A 27,852-nucleotide genomic window follows, 5' to 3' on the forward strand; every position below is an offset into this window, starting at 1 on the left:
GGCCTGAAGCTCCATGGGAAACATGCCGCTCTACAGTGGGATGTGTTAGGAGATGTGGGTTGTCCATGCTGAACATCAAATAAATGGAGGGCTGATCCCTCACTGGAAATCAAGCCTACAGCATCATGCGCCACGTTTCCCTTTGTATGAACTGACCAGAAGAGAAGGTTCCACTGAAGCGGAAGGGAGATGAGTGGCTGTCTAGGTGGTGGGGGAGGAACAGAAGTGGCATTTTAGTGGGATCAGGACCTCCTTTGGGAGTGCTGATAGAGCTCTTACCCAGAGGGCAGTAAGTGCTGAGCGACATTCTGAAAGCTCTTAATGCCACCAAATTGGTTTTGTCAAACCTTTTTAAATGGTTAAGATGTTAACTTCGGTGTCCTATGCATTTTTCCTAATTCATTAACGATTATGAACTGAGTTGTTTGTTCCCAGAAGGTCATCTGCCAGGCAAGGCCCAGTGGAGGCGCTCGCCCTCCCCGCTGGGATGGTAGAGGGGAGAACACAGAAAGTGACAAACCCCTGCCCATCAAGTTTGCACTCCTTGAGACAGACGATTTACTCAGCACTTTCCAACGGCTACAGAACTGAAAGTGGCCTTACTTCATTGCCTTTCGAAAACTTTCTATAGCGATGAGTCTTGGCATTATTCTCACTTTTTGGTCTAAAGGAAGCAGGCTGCGTGGACGGGCAAACAGAACCATGCAGCACATCCTCCCGCATGAGGTACTGTGGCCACAGTCACTGGCCCTGATGCCGCCTCAGAGCGGCAGCCTGCCACGGTGGAGTTGGGAGCTCTCTTTACCTGAAATGGCGTCTGGCTGTTGTAGTTTTTCAATTCCTTGTTTCCGCCCCGAAACAGCAGCACTCTGGCACAGCTGTCCTGCAAACGGAAAAGTGGAAGTCGCTTGTGAGCTGGTGACATGGACTTTATCCAGACACGAGGCTGCTAAGTTCAGGCTCACAGGAAGCCTGACTTGGTACTTCCAGGGAGAACGAAGACAGGCTGGGGGTGGGGAGGTCGGTAAAGTGATTGCCATGCACGTGTGAGGACCCTAGTTTGAGCCCTGGAACCCGTGTGAAAATGTCAGGTGCTGAGACCGGAGAGATGGCTCAGAGGTTAAGAGTGAGTGCTGCTCTTGCAGAGGACCTAAGACTGGTTTCCAGAACCCACAAGGCTGCTTAGAACCCCCTGCAGCTCCTGGGCAACCCCTCCTGGCTCCTGCAGTCCTTTCAAAGTTGTCTTAATTCTCAAGGACATTCCTACAAAAGGCTAGGAATACGCCTCCCCTGGTCCTGTTATTCACATCCACCCAGGTGGGACCTGGGAAGAGTCCAGAAGCCCTTTCTACTCTCACCCACCAAGGGGCTGTTTCCAGAGCCCATTGAACCAACCCAAAAGGCTGACCTACCCTTCTGATGATGGTCAGGCTGCCAAGGCCATTCTAATACAGCTGCTCTGGCTTGAGTGGAGACCTACCATTCCAGTTGGACAAGTCAGTGGTCTGGCTAAGGGGCAACCCCTAGGGAGGAGGGGCCATCCTTAGGAAGAAGGAGTGACCCCTAGGAAGGAGAGATCACCCCTAAGAAGGTGGGTTAACTTTAAGCCATGCTAAAGAGATGGAAGGAATAATTATCCCTTTAATGAGATACTGTAATTTTCCCTCCCAGAATTCCTTCTGCCTAGCAGAGGCCCTATGATCCTCCACATGGTTCAGTTGAGTCTGATCTCCTTTCTGATTCAGGACTCAAAAGTCTTTCCTCTTGAGCATGGGATGTACTCACTCATATTTGGTTTCTAGCCATAAACAAAGGACATTGAGCCTATAGTTAGTGATCCTAGAGAAGCTAAATAAGGAGAACCAAAAGAAAAACATATAGGCATCCTCATGAATATTAACCTTCATCAGGCGATGAAAGGAAACAGAGACAGAGACCCACATTGGAGCACCAGACAGAAATCTCAAGGTTCAAATCAGGAGCAGAAGGAGAGAAAGCACGAGCAAGGAACTCAGGACCACAAGGGGTGCACCCACACACTGAGACAGTGGGGATGTTCTACTGGGAACTCACCAAGGCCAGCTGGCCTGGGTCTGAAAAAGCCTGGGATAAAACCGGACTCGCTGAACATAGCGGACAATGAGGACTACTGAGAACTCAAGAACAATGGCAATGGGTTTCTGATCCTACTCCACGTACTGGCTTTGTAGGAGCCTAGGCAGTTTGGATGCTCATCTTACTAGAACTGGATGGAGGTGGGGGTTCCTTGGACTTTCCACAGGGCAGGGAACCCTGATTGCTCTTCGGGCTGAGGAGGGAGGGGGACTTGACCGGGGGAGGGGGAGGGAAATGGGAGGCGGTGGCGGGAAAGAGACAGAAATCTTTAATAAATAAATAAATTTTAAAAAAAAAGTCTTTCCTCTTTTCTGTGTCTTCCTTTTGGATGCTGGCAAGAGTCTGAGTACGCTTTCTTTTGGTATGCTGGGCTTCCTTACTTTTTTCCTAAAGCCTGGTCCCCATCATGCAGCTGCTTGTCCTCCAGGCCTGAACTCCATGCATGGGTTTTCCCATCTCTCTAGTCTCCCTCAGGCAGCTGCAGAGGTTCACAGCTTGCCTGCCCTGGAGATTTTCTTCAAAACTCTAATAAAAAGCTTACATTTGAGTCTGCTGTTACATTCCTTTACTAATGAAACCAAGAACCCCAAGAGGGGGCCCTGATTTCTCTGATATCATAGGGCCACCCTGGCAGAACTCCTCCAAATTCTTAGTTAACAGTTCCAGTCATTCTTCAGAACTGAAGGGCCAGGGGTTTCTGCATCTTACTAACAGTTATGCTTCAATGTGTGTGTGTGTGTGTGTGTGTGTGTGTGTGCGTGTGTGTGTGTGCGCGCGCGTGCGCGCGCACGCGCATGTGTCCTATCCCTCACTACTCCACTTCACTTGCCTGGCGCAGAACTCCACTGAGGTAACAAGAGGTCACAAGAAGGAAGTACTAGTGTGTGAGAATGCCTTTGCATGAATTGATTAAGAAGAATGGAAACGAAGGGTGAGGTGAGAAACCAGGGCAATCTGAAGCTTCAGGAGGGTGAGGCAGGCAGCCCGAAGGCATTGATGCAGAGCTTAACCATTCCCCTGCACTCTCTTGGATGGCTTGAGTCTTATCTGGCAGGTTTCCATCCTCAAAAAAAAAAAAAAATCAATGAAGTATGAATACATCAGCAATTTATATTCATCTTCTAAGGACCATTTTACTGCCAGGTTTTCTCTTCGTGCAAATTTTCAGAGACACTTTAAAAATATGAAGCTTCCCTGAGGGCAGTCTTTCTGAGGCCACCCTGCACTTAGCCATGGGCCACGATCTCAGGCTCCATGAGCTGTGGGGTGCCGTTATCCTGTCTATTTTGCAGGTGAGGGGACAGACTGAGAAGTCACAGTCATCCATGCATGTAGGAAGTAGACAAGTCAATGGCCATGCCAGTCCTTGGGGACAAAGCAGAGCGTCACGGTTCATGTGAGCTTGGGACAGGTGGTGGTGGGAAGGGGGGGGCAGGGACACAAGCAGCAGCTAACACAGGCTGGGCTGTTCTGAAGGTCTTTGTGTGGCCTTCAAAGGAAGACAGGGTGTGTCTGGTGAAGATGAGGCTGGCGGTCAATAGGCTGAGCCCTGGTGTAACAAGAAGAGAAGCTGTGGTCACAGGTGGCAGGATCCCCACAGACAGACAAATACAGAGACATCGCAGAAGCAGCCAGGTGCAAGGGTATCACGGGGAAGGCACTGTAGGGCAGATCTCAGAACTTTTCAGTAGAGACCCAAATATACAGTGACAGCTGGGCTTGGAGCCGTGAATACCGTGGTCCTGGGAAGGGCATCAGAGGCCTTGGCAAGGATGGGTGATGGGACAGGTGGAGATGGACCAATAGGGGACAGACCTGGACAAGCAGGATGGGTGTCACATGAAGCTCAGCTTCAAGCTCCATAGAAAAGGACATCAGTTACAGAGCAGGGAGGATCACAGGGACTGGATCTCCTAAGAGGCCACCAGGTGGTGGGGGCATCAGGTGAGCAGGGTTCATTATTGTGAGATACTGGGGAATACTGACATTCTAGAAGGCACCAAAGTCTGTGGGTAGGCAAAGCTGATGTCACTAAAAGACAGAATCTAGGTACCAGAAGTATGAGGCATGGATGCCAAGAAGTGCCATTGGGAAGAAGATTTGGAAGTGCCACACGGATAGGGCCTGTCTGGAAGAAATGGATCATGTCGGGGAGAATATGGCCAACAAAGCAGCTTGCATGGGTATGGGTAAGGGATGAGCTGGGGCATATACCACCAGGGAGCTTGGAAATGGTGCGTTTCTATTGTGCCTGGCAAACAGTGGAGAAGGATAAAGCCAGAGTTGCAGTCCATGTTTGTCCAGAAGGGTCAGCACTGACACCAAGACCAATCCAGGACTTCACACCTACAGCACAGCTACATGAGGCACCATCATGAGAATGTCACAGTCATGAGTAATGCATTGTTCAGACATGAGGCAGGACTTCATTTCCAGGTTAAGTTATCCTTGAACATAACCTGTGGTGGCAACCACGGACCAAAAATGAACTCACTCAGGAAAAGGCTGGTATGTAAAGGGCAAAGACAGAAAGTAAGTTTGCAATCTTAATAGTATACCCCTCGAAAAGGACCAGGCTACTTCATATGCTTAACCTGTACCCCCGAGCTCCATCCAGCCCACAAAGGCTGGGGCGGGTGGAATGGAAGCCTAGCTATACCCCTCCTAGCCTGGATCTGCTGACCAGTATGGAGGAAACACCAGTCAGTGGTATCCACAGGCTCTCTGAGGAAAGACTGTACAGTACCATCTGTCCTACTTGGCTCTATCTGTCAACTTGACACAGCACGGAGTCAGCTGAGAAGGGAGTCTCAGGTGAATGAGTGCCCAGATCAGATCGGTCTGTGGGAATATCTGTCGGTGATTGTCTTGATTGTTAATTAACATAGGAGGGATCAGCCCACTGTGGGCAGCACTATTCCCTAGGCAAGTGGTCCTAGGCCATAAAAAGGTAGCTAAGGCTAGAGTGATGACTCAGAGGTTAAGAGCAGTGGTTGCTCTTCCAGAAGTCCTGAGTTCAATTCCCAGCAACCATATTGTGGCTCACAACCATCTATTATGAGGTCTGGTGCCATCTTCTGGCATGTACATGTTAGCAGAACACGGTATGCATAATAAATAAATTATTTAAAAAGAAGAAAGGTAGCTAAGTATGAACCTGAGTGAGCTAGCAAGCAACATTCCTATATAGTTTCTGCTTCAAGTTCCTGCCTTTGACTTTCCTCAGTGATGAACTATGTCCTAGAAGTGTAAGCCAAATAAACCCATTCCTCTCCTAGTTGCTTTTGATCAAAGTGCTTCGTTACATCACCAGACAGCAGTCCATTCTAAGAGACCAACAGCCATTATGCCTATGGGAATGATGGCCCTCTGATGGCCCCAGGGAAGTAGCCACAGAGTGGGCACATATCCCATGAGAAACCAGCAAGGCACAGAGATACACACTGAAAACACTTCCTTTCACACAGATACAAAAGGCATACTATCAAGAGAAGGAGTACATGTTCATATGTATGTGTGTGTGCTTGTGTGCATGTGTGTTACGTGTGTGTATGTGTGCTTTTGTGTGTGTGTGTGCTGTGTGTGCATGTGCATGAGTGTGTGTGCGTGTGTGCTTGTGTGCATATGCATGTGTGCTTGTGTGTGTGTGTGTGTTTGTCTTCTAGTAACCTTTGGTATTTAAGCTTCCTCTGATCCCTCATTATTCAGGGTGTTGTTTTCTCCCTCTGGAGCTCTTGGGAAGCCAGCATGAGGCGAGAGAGCCCAAAGATTAGAATCAATTTGCTGCTTACAATCAAAGCCCTAATTAGTTGATTGCATGAGAGGAAAGAATATTCTGATCACAGTGTGTTTTTATTAGAAGTGTGCTGATGAAATTGATAAAGCATGCACAGCATTCTACATACCTGGGGCTTCCAGATCTAAGGAGCGGCTAATTAAGGACCATCAGGATCAGTAGCATCACCACCACCATCATCACCACCAAGCTTAATATCACCGCCATCACTGTCATTACTACAACCATTATCACTCCATTACCATCATCGCCACCACTATCATCATCATTAACTACACCATCACCCTCATTATCATCACCACCTTCACCATAAGTACCATCACCACCATCACTATCATCATCACCATCCTCATCATCATTCCCTCTATCTTCACCATAATAGCATCTCCATCACCATAATCACCATCCCCACCATCACCTCATTATCACCAACAACCGTATCACCAGCATCACCTCCATGAACACCACCTTCAACATCACGGTCACCATCACTACCACCACCATCGTTACCTTCAACATCACCACTACAGCCTCGAATTGCTGAGCCCTTCCCCCATGCTAGGTATCAGAGATGTTTGATTTCTAGTTCAGCCTCTTAGCAATCCTGGATTCAAGGAAAATATGGGTACCCAACTGCACAACCAGGTCCCAGTTTACACTCAATAGAGCCCAGTGGACCAGGCCTCCTTGTCACTACCCTATGTCCCTGAGGCCGCTTTTCTCCCTGCCCCAAATCCTGCCCTTCTAAACTCTGTCCCTCAGCATCAGGTCTGACCCCACTTCCCATATAATGTTGCTGGTGTTGTTTTTGCCACCCATAACCAAGCCTGTACATCCACACTGACCACAGATCTGTAGACAGGGGTCGTGGGCACAGATGTCAGCAAAGTGGTGATACAGAGGGGACAGACTGTAGACTATACGTGTTTAGTGCCAAAGGCTGGGTTACCCTTCACTCCTGGGACAGCTCCTGAGCTCCAGGAAAGTATGCAAGGCTGACTCTCGGAGCTGTGCTGAGACAGCTTCACTCACAATTCAGACTCGGTTACAGGCTAGGGAAGGGCTGAGGCAGAGACTGAAGACCCCCTACCATCCAGGGGAGGACAGATTCTGGTACACTCACTGACATCCCAGCTTGTCATGGTGTCAGGGGCTGTGTGACCAGCCACTCCAGAGCCTATAAATAATGCAGCATCCCTGGAGGTGACACAGGGCAGGCAGCTAATATCCAGCTTAGTCACCTAGGATGAATCTGTCCCAGAATGCAGAGAACAGGCATACCATTTGAAGTTGGGCGGTAGCAGGCTGCCCTGATGAGGGACCAGTTTGTGGAGGAGACAGCTCTCCCCACTCTTGCTCAGGCTCACTGGCCTGTAGGGTGGCAGTCACCCAGCCCTGAGAAGGGACAAATCTATAAGTGAGGTGGGAGAGAAAGACAGGGTAGCTTCTACTCCACAGCGTGGCCAACAGTCCATGGGCGAGATCACCCTGCACCCACTGAATAAACCGCTTTCTTGCAGTATGATCACTCTCCATGACTTCCTGCTTCTGCGTGCTGTACTGTGGCTGCTGAGCTGACGTGTGATAGGAGGGTCCAGGCGGTGACCAGAGCAGAAGGTCTTTACCAATGGACCCTGGAAAGTCAACTATCTCTAGTCCAACTGACAGTATATGGGGCGGGGGGAAGGTTTTCCTGGGAGTCGTGGCCATCTGGAGACCTTCCCAGGGATGGAGACAGCTCTAGGGTCTGTGGAGTGGACCCCATCAGGACCAATCTCCTATACAGCTAAGAACACGGGGCCTAATAAAGTCCTGTAGCCTCCCTTTCAAAGACCACAATTACTTTAAGTGACAAAAACGGTGATTTCCTATATGCTTTGTGATTAAAATATGCCTGAAATATACTGAGTGAAATTAAGCCGTGTTTTCCCACCGCAGGCAATCATTACAAAGCAGATGTGGGTGCAGATGTTTTCCTAGACTCAGCTAAGCCTCATGATGTGTTTTCTAAGGCAGCTGAGTATTCCCACACTTAGCAAGGGTTCCCCCAGCCAAGCTCCGCAGTGGACCTGGGGGTTGCTGTGGCTGTAAATGCGCTCTGCATGCAAGTCAGAACCACTGCAAGACACTCCAGCTGAAACACCAACGCCACCTGTCTAATCACGGTTTGCAGAGCAAGGCACCCACAAAATCAACAAGGTCAAAAGAAGCACTGACTGGGAGGGACCGTGTGAATACGGTTTTGAAGGGTTTGTCGTTTTCAAGGGTGAAGATGGCTGGAAGAAGAGCGGACTTGGAACCAGCCATTAGGGGCTAGAACAAACTTGGGTGTGGGTTTAGGCTTGGGTTGTCATCCAGAGTCACTGCCAGCAATGGGATAGGATTATGGCTGTAAGATTGGAAGAGCAACTAGAGGTTAGACCCCAGTGTTGTCCGGCAGAGCCTCGCCAATGAGATCCCTCCAACCTAAAAGAGGGAGAGGCTTGAGGCTTTCCCCAGTCCCTCTGTTGGGCTACCTGGGTCATGTCTACGGGTCACCAGTCCCAGGCTTCAGGTTTTGTGAAGTCAGAGAAGGAAAAAAAGAAAGTAGGGGTCTTCAGTGGGTTGTGCTATGTCAACCTGGCCTTGAGCACCAAGGACACTGATACCCTCTCTGCTCACTGAAGCTGACCCTCCAGTCTGCCCACACCCTCCGAGCAACACAATCTTCAGCCTTCCCATGAGACATGCGTCTTAATTTCTCCTCCACATCGACCTCAGGGTAGTCATGGTCCAGGATCCAAGTCCCAGCCACCAAGGCGTCTCTCTCTCAGAGATCAGGGACCATGTCCTTCAGCCTCTGGGGCTTCCAGAACGCATCACCAGAGTCTGACGTAGGGGGTTGGGGGAGGGGTGCAGTGCCTTGAGTTCTGCTTATGATTTTGTCCACCTGGAGGCCAAAGAAAGCTGAGGCTAGAGCCTGAGTCTGCACACCTGGGTTCAGGGCAACACAAACGATAACAGTCAAAGGCAGAACAAGCCAGGTGTCCACCCATGGGAGAGAGGGTGAGCAAAAGTGCCCACCCTCAGTGATGTGGGAACAAAATAGAAAGGAAGAGCACCTGTCCCTCGTCACTGTTGCGGGAGGTCCTCCCACTCCTCCAGCCTATCACCGCTGAGGTACCAGCCCATTGGGGCGTGGTTTCTCTCCCTTTAAAAAAGCAGCCACTTCCCTCTCCTCTCTCTCTTCACTTCCTGCTCCGCAGGCGACTAGACTCCTTTCCTGGTTGCGTAGAGGGCTGTTGCCTGGGACAGTGATCTGTAAGTTTTTTCCCCTTTAAATAAATACCACCCTAATAATCATAACCCCGAATTGGTGTGGCATTGTTTGTGACTTACGCCTTCATTTTGGCACCCAACGTTCGGTTTTAGAACCTCTCCTTTCCCCACTCGCAGCCGTGAGTTCGGCTTGGCGGCCACAAGTTCGGCTTGGCGGCCGCGGGCTTGGCGGCCGCTAGTTCGGCTTGGCGGGAGCCCTCCCTTCCTCAGCCACCAGCGGCCTTGGCCTCCCCACGTGGATTTAAACTCCACAGGCCCGCGTAGTCTCTGCCGCGTGGTTTGCTCTTTCCTGAGTCATTTTTAAATCTCCCTTGCAAGCACAGCTCTTAAGTGGCATGAACCAGAGCACGCGGTTGCTGAAAGCTGCAACCCCTCAGGGTGACTCTGTCACGTGGAGGCATAAGCGGCTTTCAGACTGCTCTTCTCTAGCCCTGGATTCTGGGTTTCTGGTTCCTTCTCTGGAATTGATTTAATTACATTTACTTTGTTGAGAAACTTGCATTTTCCAGTTTTTAACATCTACTAAGGCACTGAAACAGGACCATGTTTTCACCGCGACTCTGCAACAGCGCCACCTGCTGGATAATAGGTAATATGGCAGTTTTTGTTTCTAACGCAAATTTTACTGCTTTGTTTTCACTAATACAATGGATTAGTAAACTTATATTTACTAATACAATGAATTACATCATACAAGGTTTATATGATTATGGGGATACCTTAATTTGCTTGTTACTAGGCCTCAGTTTTCTTTTCCATATTCTATCATTAAGGAAGAATATGGCACTCCTAAGAACGATTGAATCTTTACGTACTAATAATGAACAGAAAAATATGGCACTCCTAAGAACGATTGAATCTTTACGTACTAATAATGAACAGAAGAATATGGCACTCCTAAAACGATAGAATCTTTACAAACTAATAATGAACAGAAGAATATGGCACTCCTAAGAATGATAGAATCTTTACGAACTAATAATGAACAACTAATTGACAGGATTAAAATTATTGAAAATCAGAGGTTATCTGAACAAGTGGATACTATGACAGACAAAATTGATTCCATATCCAAGGGTATTAGAAAGTTACCTGAAAGGGTTCAGGCTGTTGAATTTGACCTTCAGACTTTATCACAAAGTTTTGATAAGGTAACAGACAGAATGTACCTCCAAGATGGGAATCTACATGATATACAAGAAAAGTTTAAGGAGGACATGTTATCTTTGAAGGAAAGAATTAAAGCTTTGGAATCACAGGTGCAGAATGGGGACCAAAAAATTGATACCTCAGTGAAATCACTGGAAATATATACAGGTCAGGAGATTCAGGATTTAAGAGAGACAATGATAAAAAGATTTGAAAAGATTGGAGAAATTATTGCAGCTGGTGAACAGAGTAAGGAGGCACAAGGACAGGATACAATGCCTCCACCAGCTATTAGAACTGGCTTACCCAGGGTTCTAGCGACATACCCTATACTCAATTCTGAAAAAGCATCAACTTCTAAAGGCTCAAAGGGAGTCAGAGAAGCTAGATGGACGCCAATAGCAATGAATGATCTGAAAGAAATTAAGCAAGCTGTTGTTAATTTTGGCTTGTACAATGCATATGTAAAGGAAATGATAAGGACTTGGGCTTCTAATGCTAGAGCTACTCCCCATGATTTCCATCAGTTAGTGTCTGCAGTTTTAGATAATGGACCTTCCTTGATGTTTGGAATTTATTTCAGAGAAGAATCCAAACATATGGAACAGCAAGGAAGAGCAAAAGGTATTGAGGTTTCCCAAGATCAAATTCTTGGTGCAGGAGAATATGCTGATCCACAGGTCCAAGCTCTTTATGACGATGAAGTACTGTGTCTATGTCACCAAGCAGCTTTAAATGCTTGGAATAGGATACAAGATCCAGCAAAAAGGGTTGAATCATATACCAGAATTAGGCAGGGACAGAGAGAACCCTTTATTGACTTTTTGCAAAGATTAATTAAGGCTCTGGACATAGGGGTAACAGACCCAGAAGCTAGACGAATACTTCTTGAATCTCTAGCTTTTGAGAATGCAAACATAGAATGCAAAAAGGTAATTGGGCCTTTAAAGTCTAGATCAGCACCTATGGATGAATGGATTCAGCATACGATGAATGTTGAGACGTTTAGCTATAATGATGAATCTTGGGTAGGAGAAGCGATTTCCAAAGCAATGAGGAGACATCAAACTGCCAGGTGTTTTAATTGTAAATTAGGACATTTGCAAAGGGATTGCAGGCAAAGAATTTCTAGGAATAATATCTCTTCTGGGAAGGACAAAAATAGGAGACCTCGGCCTTCAGGTATATGTAGGAGATGTGGTAAAGGCCGACATTGGTCCAACGAATGTAGGTCAACAACAGACAGACAGGGCAATCCAATATCATCGGGAAACTCCTTGGGGGGCCTCTCGCAGGCCCCCAAGCCAACAGTGGCCCAGTCATTCCCAGTCACAGTGGAGAACGTGCCTCACCAAGAAAATTAAAAGCTCCAATTTCTGCTGTAAAAAGTAATACTGGTCTAAATAATGAATTACATGTGGAGGATGAGTCAAAAAAACCCAATAGGACAGAGTAAACGTATATTTTGGCAGACTTCTATTAATGATCAAAGACCAAAGCTAAGAGTCTGTATAAATGGCACTTTTATTGAAGGCTTATTAGACACAGGTGCGGATGTAAGTATCATTACCCCAGAATCTTGGCATCCGAATTGGCCTCTTCAAGAGGTAGATGTTCAGTTCCTAGGAATTGGAACCCTATCTCGTGTAAAACAAAGCACAAGATGGGTTGAATGCATAGGGCCCGAAGGGCAAATAGGAAGACTAAGGCCATATATAGCAAATATTGCCATAAATTTATGGGGTCGTGACCTGCTACAGCAATGGAATACCCAGATTAACATTCCTGTATTTCCAGGAACTCATAATTCTGGGAAGGATATGATGAGGTATTATGGGAAAAGGTCACCAGCCATTCAGGCTGTACAAGAACATACAGCAAATACCAAACCTTTAGAGGTACCAACAGCCCTACCTTTAAAATGGCTAACTGAGAAGCCAATATGGATCAAACAGTGGCCTCTAGCTGAAGATAAACTACAGGCATTGGAACAGCTGGTGCAAGAGCAACTAGATGCTCACCATATTGAAGAATCAACCAGCCCTTGGAATTCTCCTGTATTTGTTGTAAAAAAGAAATCTGGTAAATGGAGAATGGTGACAGATCTAAGAGCTGTCAACAAAGTAATTCAACCTATGGGCCCACTACAATCTGGAATTCCTTTGCCTTCTCTGTTACCAAAAGGATGGCCTCTTATAGTTATTGATTTGAAAGATTGTTTTTTCACTATACCGTTACAAGAAAAGGATAGAGAAAAATTTGCCTTCACAGTGCCTACTTACAATAATTCTCAGCCTAATAGGAGATATCAATGGACTGTCCTCCCACAGGGTATGCTCAATAGTCCTACACTGTGCCAATATTTTGTAAGTAAGCCTTTGGAAATAATTCGTAAACAATTCCCCAAGTTCATCATTTATCATTACATGGATGACATCTTGTTATCTGATTCAAATAAAGATACTTTAGAAAGGATGTTTGAAGAAGTAAAGAAAGTCTTGCCTAGGTGGGGATTACAAATTGCCCCTGAAAAGATTCAAAGAGGAAATTCTATTAATTACCTAGGTTACAGAATAGGGTTAGAGAAAATTAAAACGCAAAAGGCACAAATTAGGAGAGACCGGTTAAAGACTCTTAATGACTTCCAAAGATTGTTAGGAGACATTTCCAGTCTACGACCAGCTGTTGGGATAACACCTGATCTAATAGTTCATTTAAACAAAACCTTAGATGGTGATAAAGATTTGAATAGTCCAAGAGAACTGACAGCTGAAGCAGAAAAGGAACTGACAATGATTGAGGAAAAATTACAGGAGGCACATGTGGATAGGGTGAACCCAAATCTTAGCTGCATCCTAGTCATATTGCCTTCCAGAATTTCTCCTACAGGGATTCTAATGCAGAGGGAAGATATTATTTTAGAGTGGATAATTATACCTAATAAACCAAGTAAAAAATTAAAAACTTATGTGGAAAAAGTCTCTGAATTAATTATAAAAGGTAAGCTGAGACTTCGTCAACTAGCAGGTATAGACCCAGCAGAAATTATAGTGCCTTTTACTACTGAAGAAATAAAAAAGTTATGGGAAGACAATGAACCGTGGCAAAGAGCTTGTGCTAACTTTTTGGGAGAAATTAATAGCAACTATCCCAAAAGTGATAGACTTATTCTCATAAAAAGAACTTCTTGGATTCTTCCTCGAATTGTACATGATGCTCCAATAACTGGAGCCCGTACGTTCTATACTGATGCAAATAAATCAGGGAAAGCAGGTTACAAGTCAGATGAATTGAATAAGGTGGAACAAAGCCCTTATAATTCTGTCCAGAAGGCAGAATTATATGCCATTCTTATGGTGCTAAGGGATTTTAAAGAACCTCTTAATATAGTTACAGATTCACAATATGCAGAAAGAGTTATCTTGCATACTGAAACCGCTGAATTTATACCAGATGACACAGAGTTGACTTCATTGTTTATCCAGGTACAAGACATAATCAGGAACAGGCTTTGTCCGATGTACATAACACACATCCGGTCCCATACAGGTCTGCCTGGTCCTCTAGCCCAAGGCAACGCTGAGATTGATCAGTTATTGATTGGAAGTGTGTTGCAGGCCTCAGAATTTCATAAGAAGCATCATGTCAATAGTAAAGGCCTAAAGAAAGAATTTTCCACTACTTGGCAACAAGCTAAGGACATTATAAAGAGATGTCCTACTTGTTCTTTCTATAATCAAACACCGTTGCCTGCAGGGAGTAACCCAAAGGTTACTAAGAGAAATGAAATTTGGCAGATGGATGTGTTCCACTTTATGGAATTTGGTAAATTAAAATATGTACACCACACCATAGACACGTATTCAGGTATTCAATGGGCTACTGCCCTGAGCTCAGAAAAGGCTGATTCAGTAATCACACATTTATTGGAAGTTATGGCCATCATGGGTATACCTGCACAAATAAAGACAGATAATGGTCCAGCATATGTATCTAAGAAAATGAAATGCTTTTTTGATTATTATAATATAAAACACATTACAGGTATACCAAATAATCCTACAGGTCAGGCAGTTATAGAAAGATCAAATCGTACTATAAAGGATATGCTGAACAAACAGAAAGGGACTGAAAATACCCCCAGAAATAGATTACATAATGCTTTATTAACCTTGAATTTTCTTAACGCTAATGAGAAAGGAACGACAGCAGCAGAAAGACATTGGATAATGGAAAAGTTTGCTGAACTAAATCAACCGATTTATTTCAAAGATGTGCTGACCTCTCAGTGGAAGCCAGGAGATGTGCTACGTTGGGGAAGGGGTTTTGCTCTTGTTTCCACAGGAGAAGAAAAATTGTGGATACCATCAAAATTAATAAAGTTTCGATTTGAAGAGGAGAAACCTCTTGGAAAGGAGAAATGACAACTCATCCACAACAATGATATTCATACAGATGGTAAGAAAAACATATAGAATTGGGGCAGGGTTCTGTTCTTATCTCCACAGGAAAACACTCATCTTTGAAAAATTCAAGGGACCCTGGATATTTGGATACTGACAGATGGAAAAATACCTGCCCAATAGGAAATATCAAGAAAACTGAAAGGGTTGTGTAAGTAATATTAAACCATATTTCTAAATTTATAAAGCTGGTTTTGAAGTTGGACTCTGGCTCAGTCCCTCTCCAATTCCAAGCCTGTTAGTAAGAGAAAAACCCAGAGTTTCTGGAGTTTCTGTCTCATGTCAAGAGCCATGATATGGGACAGAAAGAAATATGAGTTTAGAAAACATCTTTGCTTTTCTTCATATCTATCATACTTTTCATTGAATATATCTATCATGTCTTTCATTGAATATATATATATATATATATGTCTATATGATTAATGTTTAAGTTTTTCATAATGAACAATGAGTTTTTCCTGAAGTGACATTTGAAGTTTCCTGGAAGAAGATGGGGCCCCATAACAACAACTCCACCTGGTTGATATGACGTCATGATACTGATAGCGCTACTACAAGACCTGCTTTGGGTACCAGCTGCACAAGACAGTTCCAACTTGGTTAGCCGAAATGGTGCACATCTTATACAACATTTTGGCCAGACCTGCACGAAAATACTCAGAGACTATTTACAATTTTAAAAGACATTATCTTGAAATTTAACCATCATTTTACTTTCACAGGATCCCCCAGAGAGAACGTCGCCCCTATGACAGCTGGAAGTAATTCTAGAGAACAACGTCCCCTCTCCCAGTAAAGTTTGCCCTTGGGTTTAGGGACATCATTTAGGGGTTGATTATAATTAGTATATGATTGAGGGTTGGGCGAGGAATTTTACAAGCTCAGGGATCATTTTGAAAAAAAAAAAAGAGGGATGATGGGATAATAGATTTGTAATTGTGAGTTACTGTCTTTAGACAAATATATTGGTATAGATTCTTGTATATTGATACAAAGTTAAATTATATTGACTATTGTACGCATGCATGTTTCTACCTCTGTTTAAAACATTTTTTATGTATTAACATATATTGTAATGATATATATATATATTGTATATATTTACCATACTGCAGTGTACATTTCTACCTCTGATTAAGATACTTATATAATATTTGTGTATTGATATATGTTTACCTACTGCAATGTATATTTGTACATTGTTTATATTTGGAGGTCATTGTCCTCATTTGTTTCACAGTCGTTTATTGTCTTAGTCTTTAAGTTAGATAGATATTGAGAATTATATAGACTAATAGTCATCTAAGTTTGTCATTTATAATAGACTAATCAGGTTCTTTAGATATATAGAGATTATACTCAGTATAGATAGATAATCTTCAACTTCTTCAAAGAGCTGTAGAAAATGGCCTTTAATCTAACTCAGAGTTTTGTGGTAGTGAGACACAATTGCTCCTGGCAACACTGCTCTATTCCCGAGAGAATGTGCCTTCTTTTTTGGCAGAACTGGCCTTGGGGCAAAGAAATGCCCATACCTCAACGACTGACAAAGATACAGAGGGTGCATCAATGGATAAAACAGGGCTGTCATATCCTGCCAAGACAGGGTAAGATAGTTTTGAAAAGTTGCTTGCCTTTGAAAATGGTATGTCAGTTATGTTAGGCCTTAGCCAAAGTTGGTTGCTTCAATGCTGCTAACGTGATTTTGGGTGATTGCCCAGGTAGCCAGTTGTCTCTGTGATTTGTTGCATGTTTTGGAAGTTGTTTTACTGAACTTCCTAATTACCCAGGTAAAATTATTTCCCTTCTCAGATCTTTGATGGGGTTGAAGACTATATAAATGTAGTTACTTTCTCTCATGACTTGGCCAAGTTATTTATTATACAAGACCTAAGCTAGTTAGAATAGGATATTTGTACTTATTGTATATAATTTCATAGTAGGTTTAGAACTCTCTTATTTAAACAAAAGGGGGAGGTGTTGCGGGAGGTCCTCCCACTCCTCCAGCCTATCACCGCTGAGGTACCAGCCCATTGGGGCGTGGTTTCTCTCCCTTTAAAAAAGCAGCCACTTCCCTCTCCTCTCTCTCTTCACTTCCTGCTCCGCCGGTGACTAGACTCCTTTCCTGGTTGCGTAGAGGGCTGTTGCCTGGGACAGTGATCTGTAAGTTTTTTCCCCTTTAAATAAATACCGCCCTAATAATCATAACCCCGAATTGGTGTGGCATTGTTTGTGACTTACGCCTTCACGTCACCACAGGTAGGGACCATGAGAACACAGTGCTGAGTGGAAGAAGGTGGGCATGAAAGGCCAGCTCCTGCAGGATCCTTGTCTTTGGAGGCCCCTCGAGTCCTCAAGCCCAGCAGAAAGCAGAATGAGGTAATGGGGGCTGGGCAAGGGTCAGGGGTCAGAAGTTCCTGGTTGTAGTGGCATTTCAACTATATTTTAATAAATAAAGACTGCCTGAAGATCTGAGAGTAAAACAGTCCCACTAGTTAACTTTACAGACCAGATTATGGTAACACTTACCTTTAATCCCAGTAGGCACACTAGTTGCCATAGAAACTGGGCGGTGCATTCCTTTAATGATGGTGGTGCACACCTTAAATCCCAGCCCTAGGAGAGGATTGTAAATGGGAGGAAACAGCTCTCAGGTACAGTCTCCTGAGATTCCCGGAGGCAGGACTGCCTGCCTTTCAAACTGAGGTCAAGGTAAGAGCCAGTGGCTGGATGTTTTTGCTTTTTGGATCTTCAGGTTGAACCCCAATTTCTGACCCTGAGTTTTTATTAATTGTGCTTTACCTGGGGACAGAGATTCAGTCTGGGAGGATGAGAAGTTCTGGAGGTGGGTAGTGGAGATGGCTGTACAGCACCACGAATACACTTATTGTCAAAGAATTGTGTGGCTACAATGTCCATGAGAGTTTGTTATGCATATTTAACCACAAGTGAAAAGAAGACAGGAGGGGGTTACCCCGTGCCAAGCTTCTGGACCAAGAAAAGTTGGCACTCAGCCAAGGAAACAGGCGGTCCCAGCTCCTCCTGTGTCTCCCAAACAACAAGCAGCCCGGGTCATTGGCACTGCACAGGGCTGACTGTAGATCTGGGATGTGACCTGGAGCTACACACAGCTTCACCAGTCTCTGGTTCCCACTAAGGCAGCAGGAAAGGTTTACAGAGACACCCAGACCAGACACCAGTGCACCCCAGGGTTAGGATGAAGGATGTGCATTCCACTGACCTGATTGTAGAGAGCACAGATATGCAGGGCTGTGTTCCCCGAGGCGTTCTGTGCACTCATGTCCGCGCCATAGAAGAGCAGGTGTTCCAGATGCTGGACATGGCCGTACCTGCAGGCCTGAGACAAGAAACTAAGTGAGACCTCAGTGGCTGCTGCTGGTCAGTCCTGAAAAAGAGACCCTAGTGTCCCTGTAGGCTGGGCCTGAGGCACAGAGGCTTCATGAGACCCCAGCGCCCCTGTGGGCTGGGCCTGAGACACAGATGTTGAGTGAGACTTGGCACCTAGGGTTGCTCAAGACACAAGCCTCTGCCCAGCACCCTGCCATTTGCTTAAAAGCATTGCAGGGCCCTGACAGACCTCACTACACCCATTCCTGCAGACTGAGGCCCACAGATATTACACCCCTGCACACCAAAAATTGGGAAGGTCCCAGGCTCCTAGCTAAGGGTAGAGAAAGGGAATCCTTGCCCAGTTGGAAACTTATACTCTGTTCTTGGGCAAAGGGTCTGGAAGGGACCTCATGGTTCTTTCCACACAGCTCCAGAAAGACACGTTGTCCAACAGACAAATAGGTCTTTTTCTGACTTGGGGGCTGAGTTCTGTGAAATGGAGGTCAGGACGCTCAGTTCTGCATTACTGGCCAAGGAGATGCTAAGAGTTCTAGCCTTGTGTTGTGTGCAAGGAGGCCTGCACTTGTCCTTCCGCATGCAAGCACAGCTTCTTGCTGCATTTGAATGTGATCCAATCTTCCATAGGTAGGGCAGGCCCACCATGTGATCCATCCCTTCCAAGTCCTCCTAGGGGTTGACACAGTAATTATAGTCCAGGTATCTACGAGGTCAAACACACTTGGACTGCGTCCCAGACCTTCCATTAGCTTGGCTTTCACCTTCAAGGTTTTGGATGTCCTTTTCATTAGTGGGACTAGTGTCCCTCTCACAGGTTTGTATAAGTCACAGAGGACAAGAACATCGAAGATCACATGACACTGGGCCCCCAAAATAGGTACAGCACCACATCCTAGTTCAAAGGGGCAGGGAGGTCCCTGCACAGGTGACTGGACACCTCCACCAGTCAGTGACTTCACAGGGGGAGGAAAGTATGCCACACCAAGGACAAAGTCATTGCGGATGATGATATTGGCCCTGGATCAACAAACTGTCTCTGATCAGCGTACAGAGTACACTTTACCTCAGCAGTGTCAATGGGAGCAAGAGCCACTCTGCAAAGAGGACAGGGAGAAGTAGACAGTGGTTGTTAAAAGCACTCGAAAAACATCCATTTATAGTGCCATGTCCCCTGTGACACTCTCTCACTGTTGACTAGATGGATCCGACAGGAGATACTACTGCTCTGCCTGCCTTCCTGGTGGCCCCACTTCACTCAAGCACCTCTTCGTCTCTGGAATTGCCTGCCCAGCTCTGGTTGGTTCAGATGGCCCAGGTGCACCTGATCCTGAAGGACAGGACACAGCTATGCAGCTGTCATCCCCATCACTGCAGGTAAGGCTTGGGGAGGAACCGCTCTGAGCCCAAGCAGACTCAGGAGGCCAGGACAGCTGTCAGCACTTGAGGGAAAGTAACATTTTTTACAGCTGCTGGAGCTGGCACTTACTCACAGCTGCTGGAGCTGGCACTTACTCACAACTGGAGCTGGCACTCACAGCTGCTGGAGATAGCACTCACAGCTGGAGCTGGCACTCACAGCTGCTGGAGCTGGCACTCACAGCTGTTGGAGCTAGCACTTGGGAGCTAGCACTCACAGCTGCTGGAGCCAGCACTTACAGCTGCTGGAGCTGGCACTCACAGCTGCTGAAGCTAGCACTTAGGAGCTAGCACTCACAGCTGCTGGAGCCAGCACTTACAGCTGCTGGAGCTAGCACTCACAGCTGCTGGAGCCAGCACTTACAGCTGCTGGAGCTGGCACTCACAGCTGCTGGAGATAGCACTCACAGATGCTGGAGCTGGCACTCACAGCTGCTGGAGCTAGCACTCCAAGGGGAGCAAAGAAGAGAACAGCCACAAGAACCTGAGGGAGGGACAATGAGCCAGGGTAGCCCATAGAGTAATCCACAGGGCCCTGCTGGGACTGTTCTGAGCTACACTACCTTTACACTGCTCTTGGGGTTGTTCAGAAGACATTAAAATAAAGCCTAATTTTTTTGTCCCCCTGTTTGCTTCAACCAGTTTGAGCTGGGAATTTTGCTCCTTAAACTGAAGACACAATTTGGCTAATCAGCTCTCCTCGAAGGCTTTGCGGAGACAGCATTTTGTAGCAGCTTAATTTAATTGCTCTCTAGTCAGTAAAGAGGACTCAGTTACTACAGGCTCACTGAGCAATTAATCCAGACTCATTACCCCCTCCCCCAGGTAATCTGAATTCAGGAGGTTTGCAGTTGCATCCTCAGGATGCTGTCACTGTTTTAACCAGGGTCAAAATATGATGGACACTAGGAGAAGAAACAGAGGCACCATGCATGGACAGTCTGGGGAGAGCGTCCCCAAGGACCCCCTTTGTGTGTTTCATACATTGGCATGCTTACTGTTTAGAAACAATTAAAATCAGAAAATGCATGGAAAAAAACACAAAAACATAGAACAGATACCCATACCCACAGGATCACTATTCTGCCAGGCACTTTACTAAAGAGTCACCTTTGCTAGCCTCTCCATCACCGTTGCTAGTCTCTCCATCACTGTCGCTAGCCTCTCCATCACCATCGCTAGCCTCTCCATCACCATGGCTAGCCTCTCCATCACCATCGCTAGCCTCTTCATCACCTTTGCTAGCGTCTCCATCATGGTTGCTAGCGTCTTCCTCACTGTCGTTAGCCTCTCCATCACCGTCGCTAGCCTCTTCATCACCATCACTAGCCTCTTCATCACCATCGCTAACTTCTTCATCACCGTCACTAACTTCTCCATCACCGTCGCTAGCCTCTCCATTATTGTCACTAGCCTCTCCATCACTGTCATTAGCCTCTCCATTATTGTCACTAGCCTCTCCATCACTGTCGCTAGCCTCTCCATCATTGTTGCTAGTGTCTTCCTCACTGTCGCCAGTCTCTCCATCACTGTCACTAGCCTCTCCATCACCGTTGCTAATCTCTCCATCACCGTCACTAGCCTCTCCATTACTGTCGCTAGCATCTTCATCACCTTTGCTAGCCAGAGTTGAGCAAAGGTGTGTACAGGTGAGGAACTCGGGCTGATTTTTCTGTGCTGAAAAGAGAAGCTAAAATACAACCCTTGTGGTGCTGGCTTGGTATGGGGATTAACGAATTAACTTTATGTGTATGAATGTTTCTCTCTCTCTCTCTCTCTCTCTCTCTCTCTCTCTCTCTCTCTCTGTGTGTGTGTGTGTGTGTGTGTGTGTGTGTGTGTGTGTGTACCACATGCATGCAGTACCTGAGATCAGCAGAGGGCATCTGCCCTCCTGGGAATGGAGTTGAAAACCACTATGTGGATGCTGGAAACTGAATCCAGGTCCTTGAGAAGGGCAGCCAGTGCTAATTCTTGAGCCATCTCCCCAGACCCTGGTATGGGGTGTTACCATAAACCTGCAATTTTCTTTTTGATTGATGGGAACTAGAGTTTCACTATATAACACTAGCTGGCCTGGAACTCATTATATGTAAACCAGGCTTGGCTTAAACTTGTGATGACTCTCTTGCCTCTGCTTTCCACGTTCTGAGATTAGAGATGTAAGCATCATACCTGGATGAATGCACAATTGTGACGTACAGAGAAATAAAGATGGAAGTGGGGACAGCTGGCCCTCTGAAGCTGAGGAGACCATCAGCCACAGAGAAAAAGTATTTGGGATAAATACCACATTTGGACTGAACATGCACAGACGTCTTCTTATCATTGTTTCCCAAACAAAAGAGCAGAACAAATATTAGTGCAACATGTCCATGGTGTAGGGTCACAAATGACATGGGTGATTCAGAGTTTCGGGAAGGGGGCACAAATGTGTCTTTATATTACTTTACTTCAAGACAATATGGTGTTTTGAATGAAAATGCCCCCCACAGGCTTGAATGTTTGAACACTTGGCCCTAAGTTGGTGGAAGTGTTTGGGAAGGATTGGGAGGTGTGGCCTTGTTGGAGGAGGTATGTCACTGAAGGCAAGCTTTGAGTTTTCAAAAGACTCATGCTATTCCCAGTCTCTTCCCACCCCTCTCTGTTCCCACTTACAGATCCAGATGTGAGCTCTCAGCTGCTACTGCTGCCATGCCTTTGCTCTGCCCAGCATGGACTCTAGCCCTCTGAAATGGTAAGCCAATTAAAGGCTTTCTTTTATAAGATGCCATAGTCATGGTGTTTTGTCACAGCAATAGAAACATAAATAAGACAGACAAGACCTTACTCTGCAGCCCAGAATGACTTGGAACTCAAAGCCAGTCCCTGGCCTCAGTCTCCTAGATGTTAGGATTACAGTTGTGACTCTCCATACCTGACTATACCTTGTCAATTTTTGGTAAGACATTTAAGCATCATAGATTGTGGCATCCTTGGGTCCCAGAAGGGGACGGGGGGGGGGTGGAGTAGAGAGAGAATACACACATGCACAAGTATGCACACATCTCAAACTCTGGCTAAGGAAGATGTGTTGCCAGCAGTATCCCAGAGCCATGCTGCACTATAGAGAGGTAAGGTCTTACAGAAATGGTCTGAGGCAGGAAAAGGAGAGGAGGAGCCTGTGTTGTGTGGTAATTTCCTGAGTTGAGACAGTCCATTATCAGAGGTGAAACTCCTCAAGACTCAGAAGATTCTAAAGGGAGGTTCATTAAGGGGGAGGAAGCAAACAATTCATAATTCTCAGGATGTCCCTGAAACTGAGCAAATGCACAGGCCCCCCTCTCTCTAAAGTCATACAAGCTGTCAGGATTTCTGAGATGCTCTTAACCCAGCAGGGCTGCCCAGAAGAGACCCTCTGTTCTGTCAAACCGCTTGCAAGCTGTGCAGGGAGCTCCAGGGTCCCAGCTTTCAGGAGCCATTACTCATGATTGGGAGGGCTTTGGTGACATAGCTGCCTTTGGGTCATCCCTGGTCATGTAACTGATCTCTCTCACCCATACTCCTATAATGAACTCCAATAAACTACTGATTTGCTAAGTTAGACTTCAGTGACATCCTTATTTTGGTCTGTCACTGTCTGTACCAGTCACGGTCAATAGATGTTTGTGACGTGTCTCCCCAGGGAAACTATCACAAAACAACCTGAGGTAATTGTGTATCCAAAAGGAAGGATAGAAACATGCCTGTGATACTTTACACTGACTGCTGACTTGCTGGTGTTTATTATCACTATGGAAACAGCCCTCTGGATAGGTCTGTGAGGGAGTTTCTACATTAGGTTCATGGAGGCATAAATGTGAGTGGCGCCATCCCACGGCTTGGGGTTCCAGACTGAATAAAAAGAAAAAGTGAGCTGTGCACTGGTGCTCATCTCCCTACTTCCCCACAGGGCTGTGTGGTGACCAGCTGCCTGACACACCTGCCGCCATGCCTTCCCTGCCATGATGGACTGTGTGTGCCCTCACACTGTGAGCCAAATAAACCTTCCTGTCCTTAAACTGCTCTGCCAGGCATTTGTCACAGCAATAATAAGAACAACTAAACAATGTTCAGATCCATTTCAAGGGGGCAGCCACAGGTCCAGACAGATCCCAACACCAGGTGTTATCCAAGAATAGCTGCCAGAAAAGAGAAACCTGAGTCTACCTTGCTATAAATAAAAAAGGAAACAAACATAGCTTTCCTGTCTGGTGTGTACCCAAGTAGAGGCAAAATGGAGGGGAGACTCCACAGGGCAAGGACAATAATACTGACGAGCAATGTCAAAACCAGAGATGCAGGTGAGGTTGTGCATAGACTGGTGGTCTCAGGGATCACCCCCACGAGGAGTTCATTACAGCAGGGAAGGAGCAGCAGTGACGGATGTCTGGAGCTCACCAGGGTGCCACTAGTCACGGAAAGCGGTCATCACAGGCCACCTCACAGGACACAGTGTCAGGAGCACAGTGGCAGCAGCGTGGTGCCCGTCCTGTCAAATGCACACCTGGGTTTCCTCAGGACCCGGCATAATCTAGAAAACAACTTCCCCAGAGTCTGAAGGAACCCCAGGAGGGCAAAAGGACCAGAGGGCACACAGGTTTTCACACCAACAGGGTCCAGTGTAGACTGAGGACGAACCCTCTGGCTATCAAGGACACTGCTGGGACAGCGGGTGAGAACCATGCGTGGTCTGAAGTAAAGCATACAGGCGTCTGCCTGTAGCTGAGTGGATACCTAAGTTTGCTAACACCCAGTAGACAGTTCTAAAACAAGAGAGGTGTTCCCTTCATGCGGAGAAACTAAATGTTACTAAAGGGTGGAAGCCAGACTCTGTCCTGTGCAGGGTCCACTGGACACAGCTTCCAAGAGGATGGAGATCAGAGAGCAAACCAAAATCAGGACATAACGCTGCCTCAGACTCTCCAGTTTTCCCACTTCCCAACTTTCAGAAAAATGTGTTCTTGGGGACACACCCAAATTTACTGCTTCAAGCACCTCTGGGGAGGACTGGGCATGAGTATTTAGAATAAGGACCCCCCTCAGAACACTGGGTTCACCCCAGCTGTGCCCAGCAGCTCACCCTGCCCACCTGCCAACCAGGGAATTTGGCATAAGGAAACAGTGCGCCTCCCTTCAAGCACGGCACTGCCACCTGCTGGACATTTGTGGTAAATCTCCACACTGACACAGCAGTAGGGGCTGAACAGCGACCAGCAGAATCCTAACCAGGGTTTGGAGATGGGTCTCTAAGGAAGGTAGTAAGAAAGAATGAGGCTACTAGTGTGGGCCCTATGCCACAACCAGAAATCCTTCAAAGAAGACTGGCCAATAGGGCCAGATGCCTTAGTGATTAAGAGCATTGGCTGCTCCTCCAGAGGACCAGGGTTTGGTTCCTAGCATTAACATAGTGGCTCACAACCATCAGTAACTCTAGTTCCAGGGGACCTAGCACCAACACCCACTTCTGACCCACTTCTGGCATGCACACGATGCACATACATACACACACATACATACACATATGCACCCATATGCATGCATACATATATACATACACACATACATACATACACACACAAACATACATACACATAAAACATGCAGGCAAAACACTCATACACATAAAATACAATATGTAAGTCTAAAAAAGGGGGAGCTAGCCAAGACACAGACACACAGAGGACATCCACGTGAGGTCATGTGGGGAGGGTGACATGCATGGGTCCATCACTAATGGCATACAGGCATTGTAGAAAATGTCTCATGGAGTCTCTTGCATTTGGCTGCCTTAGGAGCTCTGTGACTTTCTGAGGACACAGAGCCCCTGCCCAGGTCACATAGGAAGCATGAGTTTCTATTCCCGGCTGCCCACACTGAGCAAAACTCACTCCAGGGACAGTATGAGGAAAGGAACCCATACTCATGGTGCGGACACACTCATAGGGTATGCGAGTAAGCGGGAGTTGGAAAGAGCCATTAGGAGATGGCCTCTTGGCCAAGCACCTGTCTTCTCCCTGAGCATCTTGCCTGGGTTGGACCCTGCACACTGCAGGCTGCACGGTGGCTGTACCTGTACTGGGGGCAGGAGTGGAAAAAAAAAAGAACTGAAAACTCTCAGGTCCCACCTGACACCCATGAGCAGTAGGAATGGATTTGGTTTAGTTTCTTCAATGAGGGTGTGTGTGTGTGTGTGTGTGTGTGTGTGTGTGTGTGTGTATGTGGAGTGTGTGAAGTGGTGAGTGTGGTGTGAGTGTGGTGTGTGTATGTGGAGTGTGTGTAGGGTGTGTGGTGTGTATGTGTGTAGAGTGTATGTGTATTTAAAATTTAAATAAATGTTTTTAAAAAGGTAAGTGTTTGCAGATGTGATTTGAACAAGAGCTCTTGCCATTTCAGGCACAAGGCACTGGCTTCGGAACAGACAGTCAAGAGACAGCTCAGACCCCCAGGGAGCTGGCCAGGCGTTTGCCGTGTGTGCTACCAGGAGGTAGCTCCAGGGCCAGCAGGAGAAAGCAGATGTCTACATGCCAGGATGCTACAATTGACAGTGGTGCTACTCACAGAGGAACCAGCTTCAAATTCTGAGCCCAGAAACCTGGGGTTCTGGGCTTCTCCACGAGGTCCAGAATTAGTCCAGGTAGATCCCGACAAAACCCACCTGCCCCGTGCACTTTCTTCCTCACAAACACTGTTGTATTCAAAATGGTTTCTGCTCGAGAGGTCTGAAAGGGAGATGGAGAAGCTAGTGGAATAAGACAAGGCAGGTATGTACTTAGTTCAGCCAGCTGCTTGCTCTGTGACCTTAGCCAAGTTACTAACCCTCTCTGAGCCTGCTAATTCACATGTTGACAGGAACAGGAAGCAGTTTGCTGGAGATGCCTTGAGGATATACAAAGAAGGCAAGTTTGGCTGGGTAAGTGTGAACTGTGGCTAGGGCAGCGTTTGGCTGGGTAACTGTGAACTGTGGCTAGGGCAGCATTTGGCTGGGTAAGTGTGAACTGTGGCTAGGGCAGCGTTTGGCTGGGTAAGTGTGAACTGTGGCTAGGGCAGCGTTTGGCTGGGTAAGTGTGAACTGTGGCTAGGGCAGCGTTTGGCTGGGTAAGTGTGAACTGTGGCTAGGGCAGCGTTTGGCTGGGTAAGTGTGAACTGTGGCTAGGGCAGCGTTTGGCTGGGTAAGTGTGAACTGTGGCTAGGGCAGCGTTTGGCTGGGTAAGTGTGAACTGTGGCTAGGGCAGCATTTGGCTGGGTAAGTGTGAACTGTGGCTAGGACAGCGTTTGGCTGGGTAAGTGTGAACTGTGGTTAGGAGCATAACCTAGGAGGTGTTGGCTCTGTCTCCTACTCCTGCCATGTCTGTGCAGGGTCAGTCAGTTGTCACCCTGTTTAACAGGCACAGCAGCCTACAGTTAAAAGAGACAAAAAAGCTAAGTAGAAACGTCACCTCTGGTTCTTCCATAGAACATAGCTTTCCCAGGCTACTCAGAAACTGACCACTAGACGGCAGTCCAAACCCTGGAGCTGAGCAGAGAAAAAAAAGGTAATAGGATTCAGGCAGGATTCAAGAGCACCACGGTCTGGGGGTTGAGGGACTGAAGTACTGAAAAGTCTGGGTGGCAAAACTCTCGATCTAGACCCAGGATGGAACTTGTCATCTGTGGGGCCCAGAAACCAGCAACAGCCAGGGTCCCACAGCCAAGAACTGTCTAAGATAAGGACCAGAGTCACATGGTTTAGATGAAAGGCCAGGCATGTAAGTGTGATGTCACTGGACTGTGAAGAGGAGCTGACCCCGTGGGGGGAGGGGCAAGAAGGCTGGACAAAGGGTGGGGGAAGCAGGGAGAAGATGGTAAAGACGACGCCGTAAATGTGCTAGGCAGAGGTGCCACTGCCACCCATCCCCTACTCCAGGACACAAGTGCCTGCTGGTCACAGTATGAGACCTGGAAGTATTATCACACGGGGACATGGAGCACACATACCTACTTTCTATGGGCACACACGTGCGTGTGAGTATGAGTGGGGCATGTATGCACGTGTTTAGTTAGTTATGTGACTTTTAAAATATGTCTGTCCTGGCCAGCTTCCCTCATGTATCAGGGAGTCTCTGTTCACACCTGGATCCAGGCGTCAGGACACTGAGTGGGTAACAGGAGTCACGGATGTTCTGCCAGAAACATTCATGGCTGTGTGAACAATAGGTGGGCAGGCAC

At 46.6% G+C, this 27,852-nt stretch overlaps 1 protein-coding gene across 8 annotated transcripts in view; it reads right to left on the minus strand.

Moving 5' to 3' along the window:
• Shank2 (SH3 and multiple ankyrin repeat domains 2) overlaps nt 1–27,852 on the minus strand; it is a 456,357-nt gene that overhangs the window by 332,994 nt on the left and 95,511 nt on the right. For all 8 annotated transcript variants that reach the window (XM_041666922.1, XM_041666928.1, XM_041666925.1 and 5 more), the window contains exons 9-10: nt 18,086–18,202; nt 806–883 (exon numbers count right to left, since the gene is read on the minus strand). In XM_041666922.1, coding sequence (XP_041522856.1) covers nt 806–883; nt 18,086–18,202 — 195 coding nt within the window. The remainder of the gene's footprint in view (nt 1–805; nt 884–18,085; nt 18,203–27,852) is intronic.

This window comes from Microtus oregoni, unplaced genomic scaffold, assembly GCF_018167655.1.
Source record: "Microtus oregoni isolate MIOR12 unplaced genomic scaffold, Mior012 000016F_ref0000370, whole genome shotgun sequence".
In the NCBI taxonomy this organism is placed as follows: Eukaryota; Metazoa; Chordata; class Mammalia; order Rodentia; family Cricetidae; genus Microtus; species Microtus oregoni.